This window comes from Scomber scombrus, chromosome 20 (assembly GCF_963691925.1).
Source record: "Scomber scombrus chromosome 20, fScoSco1.1, whole genome shotgun sequence".
In the NCBI taxonomy this organism is placed as follows: Eukaryota; Metazoa; Chordata; class Actinopteri; order Scombriformes; family Scombridae; genus Scomber; species Scomber scombrus.
Genome location: NC_084989.1, coordinates 15519364 through 15537650, shown reverse-complemented (window position 1 = coordinate 15537650; position 18287 = coordinate 15519364). Strand labels below are relative to the sequence as shown.

At 39.5% G+C, this 18287-nt stretch overlaps 2 protein-coding genes across 4 annotated transcripts in view; one reads left to right on the top strand and one right to left on the bottom strand.

Annotated features, from left to right (window-relative positions):
• Positions 1–1399: 1399 nt before the first annotated feature.
• Positions 1400–18287, top strand: part of nphp3 (nephronophthisis 3) — a 35325-nt gene continuing 18437 nt past the window's right edge. The window contains exons 1-29 of one of the 3 annotated variants that reach the window (XM_062441669.1): positions 1400–1419; positions 1955–2322; positions 2409–2534; positions 2630–2780; positions 3307–3459; positions 3709–3842; positions 4361–4521; positions 4670–4826; positions 5368–5442; positions 5582–5752; positions 5844–5947; positions 6074–6188; positions 6296–6439; positions 6591–6688; positions 7192–7294; positions 7386–7468; positions 7794–7929; positions 8196–8360; positions 8544–8638; positions 8728–8850; positions 8948–9137; positions 9364–9605; positions 9829–9904; positions 9995–10122; positions 10289–10529; positions 10638–10763; positions 10923–11038; positions 11158–11322; positions 17857–17956. In XM_062441669.1, the coding sequence (XP_062297653.1) occupies positions 1999–2322; positions 2409–2534; positions 2630–2780; positions 3307–3459; positions 3709–3842; positions 4361–4521; positions 4670–4826; positions 5368–5442; positions 5582–5752; positions 5844–5947; positions 6074–6188; positions 6296–6439; positions 6591–6688; positions 7192–7294; positions 7386–7468; positions 7794–7929; positions 8196–8360; positions 8544–8638; positions 8728–8850; positions 8948–9137; positions 9364–9605; positions 9829–9904; positions 9995–10122; positions 10289–10529; positions 10638–10763; positions 10923–11038; positions 11158–11322; positions 17857–17956 (4002 nt within the window). In that variant the 5' untranslated portion in view covers positions 1400–1419; positions 1955–1998. Of the gene's footprint in view, positions 1420–1954; positions 2323–2408; positions 2535–2629; positions 2781–3306; positions 3460–3708; positions 3843–4360; positions 4522–4669; positions 4827–5367; positions 5443–5581; positions 5753–5843; positions 5948–6073; positions 6189–6295; positions 6440–6590; positions 6689–7191; positions 7295–7385; positions 7469–7790; positions 7930–8195; positions 8361–8543; positions 8639–8727; positions 8851–8947; positions 9138–9363; positions 9606–9828; positions 9905–9994; positions 10123–10288; positions 10530–10637; positions 10764–10922; positions 11039–11157; positions 12339–17558; positions 17741–17856; positions 17957–18287 lie in introns of those variants that run through there. The other 2 variants (XM_062441667.1, XM_062441668.1) reach the window with 2 other exon arrangements.
• uba5 (ubiquitin-like modifier activating enzyme 5) lies at positions 12529–17175 on the bottom strand. Its single transcript, XM_062441676.1, has 12 exons — positions 16881–17175; positions 16688–16733; positions 16092–16181; positions 15857–15966; positions 15679–15765; positions 14542–14626; positions 14333–14437; positions 14046–14173; positions 13830–13965; positions 13612–13687; positions 13411–13517; positions 12529–13074 (listed from the first exon to the last, which is right to left on the bottom strand). Exons 1-12 carry the CDS (start codon positions 17048–17050, stop codon positions 12997–12999), a joined length of 1218 nt encoding a protein of 405 aa, XP_062297660.1. The 5' UTR covers positions 17051–17175; the 3' UTR covers positions 12529–12996.

Below are 18287 nucleotides of genomic sequence, written 5' to 3'. Positions count from 1 at the left end.
ACCAAATTTCCTGCTTTGCTCATCTCTGGAGTCATCTAATTGGTCTCTCTTTAAGGTAACAAGATCTCCTCCCCTGGGATAGGCCGACAATAAATATAAATTTGATTCAAATTATGAGAAAAATATTGAGTTGTTGCTAAGAATAAAAATGCAAAGCTTTGTTCTACTGAGGTTTTGTGTTTGGTTGCATTATTGTTTCAGTACTCATGTTTAGATTAAATATGTTTAATAGGTTTTATATAATTTGCATATAATAAGTTGTTGTGGTCAGGGATCTAAAGCTGCCCTTTAAAACCACGACTAAGAATACATTTAACCGATCGATGAGATCTCTAAAATGTAGGGTTCCAAAATAATCCAATATACTGCACAGTCTACATTGTTTAGCATCCTACTTAATGTTATGCTCATAGTATCCAATGACCTGCTTTATAGATGATTTTTAAGATCACCAAGGAAGTAAACAACCCCTATCAAATATAAAATTCAAATTGAGTAGCCTATTTTAATCAAGGTCTGCAATGAAGGCTGACTTCCCTCTAAAACAAAACACACACATTTATGTTTAATGTGAGCAGGACTTCATTATACAACTTAAAACTAGCTCTACCAGCATAGACCCAGGTTTTTGCAATATGCAGCTACAAAACTTTTTATTGCATGCATTTTCAAGTATTGAATGAAACAACTGACTTCATTAAACATATTTAATTTGTTTTTAAATTGTAATTGCACTTGAAAACTAGATGTGTGTCAGGCTCAGATTGTCTCATCTCGCCTCGTCTCATCTTGTCTCATCTTTAATTCTTTGAAATCAATATTTGTATATATATTGTAAATAAATCATGATGTGGCCCATTTGGAATACACATGGTAATGAAGCCAATGCCAGACTTTTGATTTTTCCAAAATATACATGAACTAATTAATACATTTTCAAATGAGAGATAAATCTTACTTTATAAGAAATGATCTCCCTTATTAACTATGTCAGTGTCCATGAAAAACACCTGAACTTAGATTTTGGTGGGCTAAATGGGTACACTTACCCTAACAGCAGAAAACAAGTTACATTACTTTCATTAAGTAATTGAAATACTTGCATTGCTTATTACATTTTAAAAGGGTATAATAATCTCTTACCTATTAGATTTCCAAAGTAACCTTCCCAACCCTGTGACTCTGTTACAATAAATTGAGCTGCAACTACAATAGCATAATGATTGATGGCGTAATATTTGTGTAATTAATACAATCACAATATGAATTCTAGTAACACAAGACCTGCCTTACGGGGTATGTGTTGTTGCCATAACCCCAACAAGTGGCATATATAGACTTTTACCCATTTTGACCCTTCCGAGCACCCGTATTACCGACTTGTTACCAAGGCAGCCAGGAAGAAGCTGTGAAGGGACCGTAAGTCAACTCTTCTTTATATAACCGAGCTTTATGATTGTCCACCTTGATTATAAGCTACTGCCAGTGGTACGCCAAAGCTGAATTATGTAAAAAAAAAAAAAAAAAAAAAACGTTCTGTATTATTCTTTTAGCCTGTTTGTGAGTAACTAAATGTTGCGTCAAGCGTTTCAAGAGCTATTCCAGTAACTTAGCGCTGCGTTAGCTAAACAAACACCGCTGTCTTTATGGTTATTGGACCGGTAGGAATAATTAACTATTAGTTCATTGCAAAAAGCGTTAAGTCCCTTTCTAGGTGCTGGAAGCTTTCATGTAAAAGTAATGGTCGTGTCAGCTGTTTGCGTTTCTAGACAGCCAGTTAGCATGGTGGCTATAACACGTAACGTTACAGGCTATTTTGGGGTTCATGATACAGCAGGAGGATGACACAAATTGAGGAGCAGAAGAGTGTCATCTGTCATATTCCTAGCGTCGTGTAGATGCTCCCTAATAGATGCCACTTCCTTATAGCCATGTCATGTCTGTCATAATGCAGGAGCAGCCATGTGCATCCGAAAATGCTGACTGCTTTTTGCCACCATGGGGACAGCATCCTCTTTGGTAAGCCCAGGGGAGGTGATTGAGGATGGGTACGGAGGTGAAGGTGGGGAAGCCTGTGAGATTCCGGTGGAGGTCAAGCCCAAAGCCCGGCTCCTGCGTAGCTCCTTTCGCAGAGGACCCCGGGTGATTGGGGCCAGTTTCAAATCCACAGGCTCTGTAGATCTAGAGTATGCAGCAGAGTATGAAAGACTCCGCAAAGAGTATGAGATCTTCCGTGTCAGCAAGAACAACGAGATCTCATCAATGCAAAAGAAGGAGGCCAAGCTCGATGAGGAGAACAAAAGGCTGAGGGCTGAGCTACAGGTAAAAAATATACACTAACATAAGCAATTTGAAGCTTATCACAAATCTATGGGCTTTAAGTGTTATCATCCTCAATGTGACAACAGGCTTTGCAAAAGACCTACCAGAAGATCCTGAGAGAGAAAGAGAGTGCTCTCGAGGCAAAGTACCAAGCTATGGAGAGAGCTGCCACCTTTGAACATGACAGGGACAAAGTAAAACGACAGTTTAAGGTAAACCACACCAAATGTTTTACATACCAGTTAATTCCCCTCTCTGTTAGTCATGATTGCAGCCCTTACCTTTTTTGGGGGTAAATGATTGATAGATCTTCCGGGAGACGAAGGAGAAAGAGATTCAGGATCTCCTGCGAGCCAAGAGGGACTTAGAGTCCAAACTTCAACAGTTGCAGGCTCAGGGCATCCAAGTCTACGATCCAAATGACTCTGATTCAGATGACAACCAAACTACTGTGACAGGTAAGACCTGTTTTTTTTGTTTCTGTTATTTCAGATTTTCCTTGGAGATACAGACTCTTTAACACCCTGTTAGGAGCACCATTGGTTAAGGTGGTTGTTCAATTGTATGTACCTTGGATTGGTATAATTGAAGATTGTGATAAGTGTATACTTTGATAAAAATGATAAAAATCAGTTGAGAAACTAGTATGTATGATATTAATGACAAGGGAAAGCAAGAATGTGTCACTTCTCTTTATTAAATAACACTAACAATTGATATTCCTTAATAGGGGCAAGGTATCCTGGTGGAGATACAACTCATAAAATCCTAAATATATTAATAATATTTGGCGAAATCTTTTACTTCAGGTGCAAATGAGATAACTAGTAACTCCTGCCTTTTTAAGTGTTAACAGAAAGCAAGAGGCTATCCCATTATGTTTTAATTTCCTGTTAGCACACTGCATAATCTAGTATGATATAGGGTCTTGTTTTAAAAAAATCTTCAAACACATTGTATTATTTATTTATTGTATGTCTTCAGCTGCAGGGACACAGTGTGAGTACTGGACTGGTGGCGTGCTGGGAAGTGAGCCCTCTATGGGTAGCATGATGCAGCTGCAACAGACCTTCCGAGGACCCGAGTTTGCACATAGTTTGATAGATATAGAGGGACCCTTTGCAAATGTGAGCAGAGGTAAGCAACCGTTAAAATAAGTCTGCAAAAAAAAGGGATGTGTTATGATATGGGTTGAAGTCAGGACTGAATGGCCCCAGTAGCTACTACAACACTATGACACTCATTATGTCCTTATTCTAGCTTTTCAATAGGTGTAGATTTATGTGTGTAATATGGATAGCTTTTGAAGTATTCACTCCATTGATTGTACTGTATTTGTTCACGTCTTTGCCTATATAACTTTTCTCATTTCTCTCACTGTGTCAGATGACTGGGATGCTGCAGTGGCCAGTCTGCTTCAGGTCTCCCCTCATGTGCCTCAGGCCTTGTGGAGTAACACAGTACGCTGCTACCTAATCTCTACCCAGGAGACCAAAGCAGAGCTGGATATCTTTATCAAGGTTGGCATTATTATGTTTTTTCACTATTTGGCCTTATTCTGTAGGCATGGCCGAATTTTTTTTTAAAAAGGAATAATTCTCAATAGTAATAATCTTGTGTTAATGAGTAGCTGTCTGAAACACACACTAGGTTTGAAATACTTTCTTCTTGACTGGAGATTCCTGGACGAAGTTAAATGAGATTAATTTCCACTTGTTTTAGTCCTTGTAATGAGAGAATGTGCACACAGCCATTTCTCAGCAGCTGATATTGTCAGAATTATTAAGTGGTTTGCTCCTGCGAGTTTTTGTTTGATTGATGGGCGTTTTTGTTCATCAGTGAAATAGTGTGTCTCTTTTGACTGACATCATTAATCTGAAGTTAAGCCCAATCTACCTTCTGGAATTTAGTTTTGTTAAATTTACAAAAGTCTTAGTATTTTCCAAAATATATCGGAGAAAGTCATTCTAGGTTAAAATGCTACTCTGATTTTTTTTTTTTTTTTAAAGTAAGCTTGTGCTTCATGCTTTAATTACAGAAACACTCTCCTGTGCTGCGGAGGTTGTGCGAGGGTTTAGGCCATTTCTATCTAAATGTCTGCTTCCCAGAGGACACTGCTGCCTCTTATGCTGTGGAGCGCAAGCAAGAGATTGAAAGGAGCTCTGTGTGTGTGCTTCTTGTCAAATCCACTGTCAGTAGGTAATTCTCGTATTATATTTACTACCAACATAAAAAAAATGAAATCTTGGTACCCACATTTATTAAAGGTTGTATATTAATTCCATCCCATTTGTAAATACATTAAATTATTTTTGTTCTGATGTTTGTGTGAAATGCATGTGTGTAGCTCTGTGGTGGAGGATTGTGAGGAAGCTTTTGTGAAGAATCCAGATGGCCATCCCCTGGTACTCTACCTCAGGACTGAAGAAGATCACAATTTGACCGGACCTACCAGGCAGCTGCTGGAAAGGGTCAATGCTGCAGACAAGGCTGCTAAAGTCAAGGTGCAGTATATTAAATGAACAATGCAAGACAAAATACATGGGAGGAGTTATTTTACAAAATTTCCAAATATAGATAAAAGCTGATTTTACCATGTAAACAATATGTGGGTGACAGGTTATGCACATATAGATATTTAAACAATGGCCCGAGTACTTTCATTAGCATGAATGCTTGTTTCAGCAATGCTTTCTTTAACACTTCCAAACAGTCATGCCAAGTGTTTGTGCAGTACCATGAAAACATCCGCTGTACAACACTGTCAAAACAAAGGATGTTGTGGTTTTAGAAACTGCAAAGTTCACCTCCTGTATAATTCTGGTTGGTAGATATTACACAGGTGATGTACTGACAAACACAAAGAAAATGTGTTTGTAGTGTTCATACAGGAACGTCACATTTGTCTGCATATTTAAGTGTTTATTCTTTGGTCTTTCATGTTGTCCTTGTAAAGCATCTTGAAATCTCTTTTTGATAAGTGTTTTATGTATATAAATAAACTTTATTATTATTATTATTATTACGTTTTGAACATTTACTCAGGTGGTAGATCACAGCGGTTCTGCAGAGGATGGAGCTTACCTGATTTATGCTCAACTCGAGAAAGTCATCAAACAGGTACAAGCTTTCCTATAGCTGCAACATCAGCTTTTTCATAAACTCTTAGACTTTTAAGTGTTATGTGTACAATCTTTTATGCCCACACCTCCATTTCCTGACAGCTGTCTTAAATTCAGTTTTCACCCTCTATTTGTAGGAGTTGCTGGGTCTTGAAGGAGCAGATGTTGACTCTAAGGACTCTGGGATAGAGGAGGGACGTGAGGAAGACTCAGGAGACGTGCTGTGGGACCTGCATGATGAACAGGAACAGATTGAGTCCTATCAGCAGGCTTGTAGCAGCACCAACTCACAGTTAGGTTTCCAGAAGGTAGGGCAGATCTTATCATTTCAAGTCAAACAATCTTAGCTTGTTGATTTCTCTCTCTTTTAGTCATTTTGATATCTGATTTTCTTTTCAGTATATAGATCGTCTGAATGACATGATAGCTGCTCCCCCTCCCACCCCTCCTCTGCTAGTATCTGGTGGTCCAGGCTCAGGAAAATCTCTCCTGCTGTCTAAATGGTGAGAACTGATCAATTCAGTTTAGTGCTGTGTGTCACCTCACTTTACTTTCACCCCCTGTACATATTGTGTGATGTGTCATAATGGAGCAGACACTTTTGTTGACTGTTCTTTAATCCTCTGCAGGATTGAGCTGCAGCAGAAGCAGTCCCCTAACACCTTGTTCCTTTATCATTTTGTTGGTCGCCCTCTTTCTACAAGCTCAGAGCCAGTTCTCATCATCAAACGCCTCACAGTGAAAGTAGGATCTCTCTCATAGGCTTACTTTCAGTATTTGTCAGACAGGGATGTCACATTTTATTATTTAAAAACAGGCGAATATGTTGTCTAACTAATGTTGTCACATAGCTGCTGCAGCACTTCTGGTCCATTTCTGGTTTGTCCATGGAGCCCAGTAAGATCTTGGAGGAGTTTCCCCGCTGGCTTGAAAGGCTATCAGCCCGCCATCAAGGAAACATTATTATTATCATCGACTCCATTGACCAAATACAGGTACCCCCCCACCCCCACCCCCCGCTTTAACCCAAATTAGACACACACTAGTCATGTTTCATCTCAGTCAACTTTCAGAATAATTTTCTGTACTCTTCAAAACAACTTTCAGATCTCCTCCAACTTTTACATATTTCTCCCTTTTTTCCAGCAAGCAGAAAGACACATGAAGTGGCTGATTGACCCTCTCCCTGTCAATGTTAGAGTGGTGGTGTCTGTCAATGTGGAGACATGTCCTCAAGCCTGGAGGTAGATGAAAACCACACTCAAATTATGTATATTCTGCTACAGCCTTATTTTATGTATCAGTAGTGCAGTGGTATGCATTTCAAAATACCTTCCTGTAGTATTACCATTTATGTTGTGGAAACTTTATCTATACTGTGTCACTTCACAGCCTTGTGACTTATGGAAAATGAGTTATTTAATTCTTTACAGAAAAAGAGAGCCTGACTTGCACACTCCCAAGTGAACATTATATACAAAGATAGGCAGAGCTACAGAAGTCAAAACACATACCAATGTCTCCTGTTATTTTCCACAAGCCCAGCTTGCTTGTCACCTCACTCTCCCTTATCATACTCTGCTCCCAAAACTGTCCCTGATCTCCTGCATTTTCACACCAAATATCCTGCTCTTTAGCTGAATCTCTGCACATACACTCTGTCTCTAACTCTTTCACAGAAAATTACCTTTGCAACTTGACCTCTGCCATACCATATATATACAAAAATATCTGACTATCTCTCCAGATTGTGGCCCACACTCCACTTAGACCCATTGAGTCCCAGAGAAGTCAGGAGTGTTGTTAATGCAGAGTGCCAGACAATGGACCTCAAACTTGCCAAGGATCAGGTCAGCTATCTTCCATCATCCTCTTTTTTTAATAACTTAAATATTTGTTTTTTTCAGATTGCCGCTTATGATTGTTGTATTTTTGTTCCAGGAGAAAAAGCTGGAAAGGCACTGCCGCTCTGCATCGACCTGTAATGCATTGTATGTCACACTACTGGCAAGGATGATCACCAGGTTAGCTAACACTGTCTTTGCAGTTCAGATGTGTTGATCGTCACAGACAAATTCTCTTTTCGTCACCTTCCAGCATTGATTCAACAGTTTGACTTATTGAAATGTGATTTCAGGTCTGTCAGCTGTTTTAATTGTTCATTTTAAGCAACAGCAGTATTTAAAAATATAATTATTTGTGTATTTTACTGCTTTTTATGAGGGAAAAGACAGAGGACATACTATTTACACTACAATGGAATGTATATAATGGTAAGGTTTTCTGTGACCATCTATTTTAAATTTTTGTTGAACTGATCATGCATTTTGTTTTGTTACTGCCCAGCAGTAGCTCGTGTTGGTCACTGGAGAAGAGCCTTGAGCAGTGCCTACAGTGTCAGGACACCATGTCACTCTACCGCCTGGCACTTAAGATGACACTTAACTCCCTCAACAATGACAGGGAGCGACACGTCATGAGAGAGGTGACCTATACTGAGAAAAAATAACAGTAGCCTCTGCATTTAAACATTATGTTTTCTTGTAGTGTGTAAACTGCCTATGTTTAGCTTTTCCAACACACTGTGGTTTGCTGGTGTTATGGCACATTTTTCGTCTGTTTAGTCAGTAACATCAGATTTTCTGCATTATGTAATTATGGTTGACACTCTTGGTCCTTCTTTTTGTGACTGAGAATGAGATTTTTAATGCATGTATTAGAGGAATATGTGCTTGTTTCTTTTATCCTTAGATACTGTGCCTTGTATGTGCCAGCCATAATGGAGTGAGTGAATCAGAGGTACAAGACCTTTTCCCAGAACTGGAATTGTCTGTTCTGTCTTCACTGCTCTACTGCCTGAACAGACTCTGCATTGTAACCCTCCGCTGTGGGCTATTCAGGTTTCATCACTTGCAGGTAACTGGGCTTATTGGCCAGTACATTAACAGAGCATGAACTCATTTAATCATAGATAATACAGTTTTAACTGAAGATAAAATGCATCAAAATATATCCATGGAACATAAAATATACAAACAGATATATTAGAAATTTTGTCTGTGATATTTATGTCTGACTGCATGTGTGTGTGTCTGTCAGGCTTGGGAAGCTGTGAGGTTGGAGTTTCTGGGTGGAGGAAGCAGCTCTGCTACTTACAGAGAGAAACTGATCCATTACTTCAGCCAGCAACTCAGGTGCTGCAGAGTGGTATTTTTTTCCTGATGCAACTCGATTAACATTCTTCTAATCATACAACTCATTGTATGTGTATCTGTGTGTTTAGCCATGATCGTGTGACGTGGCGTGTAGCAGATGAGCTGCCCTGGCTGCTCCAACAGCAGGAGGACCGGACTAAACTGCAACTCAGCCTCTTAAACCTGTTTGTCTCCCAAAATCTCTACAAGAGGTAAACAGTTGATATTGTTAGTTAATGTTGATATTATTACAAAGTCTGCATTTGGTCAGGTATTGTCTTACAAATACTCCCATGATTGATTTTTTAGGGGTCATTTCTCTGAGCTGCTAGCCTATTGGCAGTATGTGGGCAAAGACAAGAACTCCATGGCCGCTGAGTACTTTGACTCCCTGAAACACTACGAGAAGAGCTGTGAGAGTGAAGACAGCATGACCAAGCTAGCTAACTTGTATGAGACTTTAGGACGTTTCCTTAAAGACTTAGGCCTTCCTAGTCAGGTACAGCGCATGACTATATTTAAAAGACTATTGGTCTGTAATGGACTAAATGAATTAATGTTTATTATTCACCACAAACCTTTTTCTGCCTCATTTTATATAGCAGTTTGTTTCTTGTTTTCATTTACATACATAGCCTACAAAAGTGTCAATTCTTATTTTCTGCTAGTAAAGTGCATATATTGACAATTTCATATATATTTGATTTTCTCTGTCTGTTGTTTAGGCAGTGGCCCCTTTACAAAGATCCCTTGAGATAAGGGAGACAGCTCTGGACCCGGACCATCCCAGTGTAGCTCGCTCTCTGCACCAGCTGGCAGGTGTTTATGTTCAATGGAAGAAGTACGGTAACGCTGAGCAGCTGTACAAGCAGGCCCTGGAGATAAGTGAGAACGCTTATGGTGCTGAGCACGCCAGCGTGGCACGAGAACTGGAGTCACTCGCCATGCTCTACCAGAAACAGAACAAGTAATGGTGTTGACTTGCATGATGTCATTTAAAATGATTGTTTATGTAGTATGATTTATTCATTGTTCCACCCAAACAATGTGTTTATATTGAGTCATCCCACCTGTGCTGATGATCTTATACCCTAATTAAAAGTTAAACAATGACTAAAACATTAAGTTAAATTGGATTCCATTTAAAATACACGTATTTAATGGCTTATGCCTGGTACTTTTACTGTCAGATATGAACAGGCAGAGAAACTCAGGAAGAGGTCTGTGAAAATACGCCAAAAAACTGCTCGCCAGAAAGGTCATATGGTGAGCATATTTCTCAGATACCCACACACTTAGTCATACTTCCTTAATCCGTCATATTGAACATGCTTTTTGTCTGTTCCCGTCCTCCAGTATGGTTTTACCTTGTTGAGACGCAGAGCCCTACAGCTGGAAGAGCTAACCCTGGGGAAAGACTCTGCTGACTCTGCAAAGACACTCAATGAACTGGGTGTCCTGTACTATCTCCAAAACAACCTGGAGTAAGGCTACATTCACACATAATAGCTGGCATGCACACAAAGACATGTAACCCTTTGAGGGGCTGTCACATGGCCTACATGATTGGCAATTTGTCTACATGCTTATTTTCCACTTTGCAACAGCATGTCCACTTTTCCATAACCTCCCTCTTTTTGATCTCACCAGTGCAGCCAAGGTGTTCCTGACCCGCTCTCTAGAAATGCGTCAGCGTGTCCTTGGTCCAGATCACCCAGACTGTGCTCAGTCCCTCAACAACCTAGCTGCACTGCACACGGAGAGAAGGGAGTATGAAACAGCTGAGGATATGTATGAGAGAGCGCTGGACATCCGCAAGAGGGCCTTGTCCCCAGACCACCCCTCCCTGGCATACACACTCAAACACCTGGCCATGCTATACAAACGCAGAGTGAGACACGCATACCTTTTGACACACATTTTAACAGCCCGTCTTTTTGAACATCTCCCCTGATGTCTGTGTTCTCACCTTATTTGACGATGTGTATGTGTTGTACAGGGGAAGCTGGAGAAGGCTGTGCCACTGTATGAACTGTCTCTGGAAATCAGGGAAAAAAGTTTTGGACCCAAACATCCCAGTGTGGCCACAGCACTGGTCAACCTGGCTGTAATCTACTGCCAACTGGTGAGAATGTTCTTCATGCCTCTTCAGTCTTCAGTCCACATACTCCAGACTTGCATATCTTTATCAATGTTTGTATATATTTATTTTAAAGGTGTACGCAGGTGTAGCTTTATTTTAGGTCGTATAGAAGACAACTGTGAATTTCTTTGTCCTTTGCAGAAGAAGCACAATGATGCCTTGCCTTTATATGAACGAGCACTGAAAGTGTATGAAGATAGCTTGGGCCGCTCACATCCACGTGTTGGAGAGACTTTAAAAAACCTGGCTGTGCTTAGGTACTGAGCTTACAGTGTACTGACATTTTGCTATTCAGAAGTTACCAATTAGATTTTGATTTTTTTTTTCAGATAATAATCTTTCATTTTTCTGTTTTCTTTATTATGTTGTAATATAGCTATGAAGAGGGGGACTTTGAGAACGCAGCAGAGCTTTACAAGCGTGCAATGGAGATCAAAGAGGCAGAGCCATCATTGGTGTGTGGGAATGCTCCATCCCGCCACTCCTCCAGTGGGGACACATTCAGTCTGAGGGGACCTGCCCCCCTCCCACAAGCCCCGAGGTGACTTTCTGTCAAGCCAGAATAAGAAAAACATGGTTTTATCAAAATAAGGGAACAATCCTGGCCCCCACACTGTGATATTCAGTTGTCAGGATGGAGGATTTGGGGTTTCAGTGAAATATACTGTCTATTAGTCTGAGAAACCTGTGTATTTACCAAAGTATTTATGAATATTTCTGTAGTATTAACATAATCATGTATGTAAATAACTTCAGACGTCAGTTACATCTGTCGTTTTAAGGGGCTAGAACTCAGGTTTACACTATTTTTAACTAAGACCCAAACATTTCAGTGTATGCTACAGTATTACAGTGTATATTGTTCAAATAGCCGTACAGATTCCTTTGCAGGTATGAAATCCCTCCATCCAAGAGGGCTTCACATATTCTAATACACAAAAAATGACAACATAAACACATTTGGTGCTTTCCGATATACAACGGATGTTCTATGTATTCTATGTGAATTAGATTTACATGTATGAAGAAAACTCAAATTATGATTGTGTTATGATTTTGAAGGATTGTTGGTTTTTAAAAAAAAATCCTAATCATAAGGAGCAGAAGTATGAACTGTAAAACATTCCAACAACACTACATGCTGTTATCCCTTTTGCCAAAACTGTTGAGCAAATATTAATCAGCCAGGCAATCAAACCTGTTTTGTTACCAAGTTTATATTCTTTACATTTTGAATGAAGGATTTCTGAGAGCTGCTATTTCTAAAATCAAATGTGCCAAAATATTCATTTTTTTAATGTTTACATGATACACCATGTTTACCTACAAGTATTAAAAAACAAAAAAGGGAAAATATAGTACCCAAGATAAGATTCCAAAAACAAGCCTTGCTCATGTTTGAGGATCATCACCTTTGGTACTGATTATGTGCTGTTTATGCAAAACTAAATGTATTAGATGTGATTTTAAGGGAGTGTTCAAAACATGATGGTACCACATGCATTTTCAGGTTTAGGTACGATAACTAATAATCTATTGTCTGACTGAATATATATAAAGTCAAAAGGGACACTGTGTACCAAAACCTGTTATTTCATTGACAAATATAGCACATACAATGTATCCTAAGTGCATTTGTTTTGATATATTCATGTATTTATGTCATGTAATATGAATGTAATTAAAATCTATACAAGCTGTATAGGGCAACAACAACAATCACATCCAATCAATCAAAAAGACTGTATTCCATCTAATAAATACTTTATTGAGACAAAGTAAACATTGTCGATCAGTAATGTTGCAGCAGATATTTTGTTGAAGCTGAGTGAATGACAGAGCACATACATTAAAGGTCGGTGCACGCACTCATTATTAAACCATAGAATATACACATTGCATTCATATTAATGCACTAACAGTGATATTATTCTAGGTTTATAAATGTTTAACTAGAGATTGTTCCAATTCCAAGTGCTACACACCTTTCCAGTACATCAGCAAATTACACATTTGACTGATTTTGCATTTTTGTGCCATCAGCAGCACTTTTCATGCATTTTACCTTCTGTAGTTGCTAGAAGTTGTTGACATTAATTTGCTTTTTAGCCCCCAAGTGGCCATCACAAGATGCTTGTTATCAAGTAAATCAATGGAATAGAGTGAGAAGTTGTCTTCAGATGTTCAGATAATGTTCGGATCTTCAGATGGCTACCTACATCTTTTTCATCTGAGCCATCAAGTCCTCTAAGCTCCTTTCAGTCTCTTCCACTATCTCCCCGCCAACTGGATCCTGGTTCAAACATTAAAAAAAAGCGAAATATTACCTCATTTTATTTGAATATGCCTTTTAGTCAACACAAACACTTACCCTTTTCCGCACCTACATGATTTTTTTGGATTAATTTCCTTCCTTCCAACCTATCATTTTAAATTGCTATGGTATAAAAAAAATTTAACTGGAGACTAAAAACTTTTCAGTCATCTATTACACTGAATATTTAGTTGACTTTATTGTTAGAATCTAAAAGGTTATCAATAATCTTGAGTATTTAAAATTAGCAAGCTGAAACATAAAAAACTATTTGTCAAGCACTTTTAAAGCCTTATTGTCTTTACCAATACTAACCTCAGCTGGAATGGTGTAAGCCACAGTGATGCCTTCTGGGAGGTCAGGCACAGTGCCTGATGCAGCCTCTAACTCTTTGTCAGTGACCTCAGATACTAGTTCAATACCTGCACAGCACAAATCAGATTAATGCACATCACTGAAAAAAACTAGGCAAACTAAGTTAGAGATCTGAAACTGGAATAGGTGTTTGTCGCTCACCCCACTCATTGTTCTCATGTACGATCTCTTCCTCTTCTTGTACAACTTCCACCTTGGGCTGCTCTGCTTCTTTCTTCTGAAAGGGACAAAATTCACACAGATAGACACTGTTAGCATTCTCATCTGGTACAGCACTATGTAGGAGTCAGTATCACAGTGAACTGGGCTTGTGGTCAGTCCTGCATTCTGCTGCTTGAAAACAGAGCATGCACACACACCTTGTACTCCTCTTGTTGTACCCTGCAGTAGCGGTCATTACACTGGGGGTTGGGTTTCATAGTCATGGTGGGGAAGAAGTCCTGCATGGCGTTGTAGCCAAGATAATAACTGACAGACCCAAACTTTAGCAAGTACCTGTGAGACAAAACATTCACTTTACATCTTCAAAGTTACTCATGTCAGGATTCTCAGTGGCCATAAATGACATGACTTACTTGAGGACATTTTGCACCAGGATGCCTGCAACCACACCCATTGTTGTTGGTAAGCTGGCAGCACAGACACCATCCTTCTTTAGGGTCTTCTCATCGATGTTAGCTGCCACCACCAGAGGAGGAGCACACTAACAAGGGATATGATTGTAAAATACTGTGTTAACTTTCTTTTTTCCTCACAGAGAAACATTGCAGTATTAAATATTGTCATTATAAGACTTGCACATATTGTGGAAAGTAAATATGATGTTGGTTGTGTGTGGTTTCTGTTTAACATGGGGGCATACAGCAAAGCAGGCCGTCTCTCCAGGGATGATGAGCTGGATGTGTCCAGATACAGCGTTCTCACTCACACCAGACTCCATCCAGATTTGACCAAGTTCATTACAAGCCTGAGAGACACGGGATGAAATTTTAAAAACTTTCAAATGTAACATGTGCAAAGTACTGTGTATATTATGACAGCTCTGTGCATTATGACAGTTGATGCACTCACTGTATTGATGGCCATTCTGGCCTCAAAGTTGTCCACACAGCTTAGGATCAAATCCACCGGCTTCCCTTCTTCCAGCCCTCCATGACTGATGTAGTGGAGAAATAATATTCATTATATACATATGCATTTTAGTATTCTGTTAACCTGTGTTAGGCCTTGTTAGCATGTCCTTGTGTATCTCTCTCATAGTGTGTATGGAAGTGCTGTGGACTGGGCTCCCACTAAGGCACTGATAAGACACCACCTGTGAGGCCTTGTTATGTCTTAGAAGAATGGGCTGATTCTCAGAGAAGTGTGGGATGAGCCCGAAAGAGATTATAACTTTGGTTCTGTTTCTTTATACAGGCAGTTCTGTTCTCTGTACAATACCGTGTGCTGAACTCATCTTGTACAAGATATATATTAAAATACTAGTTTGTGTTAGGGAATTTTCCATAACTAATATGCACTGGGTCAAACTAGGCTTTGCGGTCATAGCAAGGCCACACCAAATATTGGGTTTAGACACTGTCTCCCCTTGAGATAGTGGTAAGCAGTGAGTCTGCTCCTTTGGGGGAAAACAGGAGGCATTCTGATAGTGTTGCTATAGCAGCCAAGCTCAGATATGTCTTTGACTGTTTTCCCTGAATGGGGTAAAGGTAACTGGAGTCAGTTTGATATAGTGTTGGATGTAGGACAAAGGTCCTGAGTGAGGTCTAAGCAATGTTTTGTCTATAGACCAGTAGACTAAATTCTGTATATTGTAGATGTGTTCGATCTGCCCATATTTGGGCATGGCTCAACCTGTGGTATTATCTGTGTGGTTTAAAGTCTATCCCCGGAGGAGAGAAACTTCAGAATTGAAGGGAGCATCAGAACATAACATGTACTGATCATTCATTCACTTCTCCTTGTACAAGTAAATAAACCTTTTCAATACAAGACATCCTGGACTCCTGTCTACTCTCTCCATTGATGTATGGGCTGCATAATTAAAATCTCTATCAGTTTGTGATTAACATTTATTACTGGACTGATGATTTTCTCTCTCACCCTTATTTAAGGAAATCTCCATAACACTGACAACACACAGAATAACTTATGAATGCCTGTTATACTGAGGGGACACAAACTCTAGACTAGAGTAGGAATACCCACCTGATGCGGTCCATAAAATGTGTGAAATTGTCCATTGTGGTGATGTTATAGTTGTGAGTCTCAAACGACACATCTGGATTGATGTTTCTGTTGGGGAAAATTGAGCAACGCATCAGCAAGTAGAAACCAAATGTCTCAATTTAAGTTGAAAAGTGGATTACTATTAACAAAAGCATACCTGAGTGTGTGTTCAGCTGCTTCCACTTTACTCAGGCCTGCCTGGTGTGGCTGGAAGAACAGTCGGTTCATATTGGCCAGCTCTACTTTATCGTAGTCAAAGAGGAGCAACTGTAATGGAACAAGAGGCGAGATTGGGGTGAACACAGGTAGACAACCTACTGAACAAGATGAGAACAGAAGAGAAGTATAAGGTACGAAAATAGGAAGAAATAATCAAGTTTGTATTACCTTACCTTACCAATGCCACATCTAGTGAGCATTTCAGCTGTCACACTGCCCACTCCCCCAACACCGACCACAGCTACTGTGAAGGTCCGGATTTTCTGTCGACACATTTGGAGATTATTATTCATACTTCTCACTACAAAAAAAACTTCCGTCAGCAGTGCACTGACAGGTATCTGCTGATATCAGCTTTATAAAGAAATACATGCCGAGTTTGGGGTTTTTTTAATCATCAAGAAGAAAGTCAGTTTACCTGGTAGAGCAACACAAATTTAAAAAAGGTCAAAACACAATTACCTTAAAGCTGAATAAGCAGATTTTACACCAGCACTGTATACATTTTAAAAAGCTGACATAGTGTGTGTGTGTGTGTGTGTGTGTGTGTGTGTGTGTGTGTGTGTGTGTGTGTGTGTGTGTGTGTGTAAGAAGACAAATTGGCAAATTGGTATTCGCTTTACCAAACAACATAAATTCATCCAGTCCATACATTTAAAATCATTAACATACAGGTATTTTTGTGAGTATATTATAATTTATGTCTTAGATAAACATGCAACACCAAATTAATTTCTCAATGAAACAGGACAACTATCAAGTAACGAACCTCATAATCATCCACGATGCCCATCCTCTTCAATGCCATTAGACGACTGCAATGAAAACACAGCTGAGATTAGCTTGTGGTCTATGGAGTACCAACATATGGGCTGAATGACTCACCAGGCGTAGCCTCTCCACTAGGAGTACTGAGAGACCCACATAAACCCAATAAAACATAGAAATGGAATAAAACTCACCTGTATGGGTTGGAATCCACAACTTCGGCGCTCATTTTGTCGATTTTCGGTCTGTAAAGTACCTGGCTGTGAGCATCCTCCACGGCACAATTGTGCTGCTGCTGTTTACACTTTATCAATTCATTTTCCAACTCTCTCACACGGAGCTTCAGTTCCTCCACTGTCGCCATCTGAGACAACGAACCCCGCGTACTCAGCGCTACGAACAAAATGTAATGTTACTTAAATTAAACCTTAAACAAACTGAGTAGATGGTTAGATGTGACCAGAAAGTACACGTATTCACAACTCCCAATCACTTGTCAGGATGTGTGTCACTGTAAACAACGTCCGTGCAGAAAACGAATGTAACGTTCCTACACAGTTTTATTTGGACATTTTTCTTGCATATGAGGGGTGACTTTAATCATTTCAGTGCATTGTGGGTTTTTTTTGTTTTGTTTCTGGTAACTTTCCTTACAAAGTCAACATGGACAAAAAATACATTTAAAATTGACATTTACGTCGCGTCATTTTTTTCCCACCTGCAATCTGAGAAGACCCGCCCCCTCTCTGCCTCTGATTGGCTCTGACCCTGAATCTGACCAATCTAAAAAAAACAATCAGAGACAGGTCTTCACGGAATACGGGTGGGAAAAAACATGTTACGTCGTGTGCACCCGTAAACAGTCCGACGAATATTAACAAAGTTGATCCCAACAATGCACCTGGAAATTATTAACCCCATTTAACTTAGACATGGACGATTTGACAACTCCAATACGACAACACCACGAATTCATTGTTGGCAGACTTCAAAGATATCTGTCTGTCAAGTCGCGGGTGTTAAATAATGACACACTCACTGTCAGACAGTACAGGTAAGACGGACAGTGCAGACTTTTTTCACCGTTTCTTCTTAGCAATTTACTTACTTTTTATTTGTGCAATTCGTGTTTGTTGATAACAAGTTTACGGCTTCCTGTTGTATTTTCAGTTCTGGTCAGTCCAACCCCACTTTCCTAATCCAGACAGCCTCCAAAAGCTATGTCCTTAGGAAGAAACCTCCAGGTGAGCTGCTACCAGGGGCTCACAAGGTAAAGTTTGACAAGCAAATAACTTGGGTGACTGAGTTATAAACGTCTGATCTCTAAAAGTGTGTTTGCGACAGTTGTGACAGTTGTGAGTGGTCACTTCTCCAGCAGGGGGAGAAACTTCATTTGGTTTGGTCGACAGCTAAAACTGGGAGACATTCATGTGATTACCAAGTTAAAGAGACTGTCAGGAAAAATGTATGTGACTTGTGAAAGCCACATTTCCAAAAAAAATAAAGAATTAACATATTGAGTTACTGCTCACTGCTTGCACCAAGCAAAATTTCAATAAAATAACATATAATATCCATAATTCTAGGTTCCGTCATTCCTA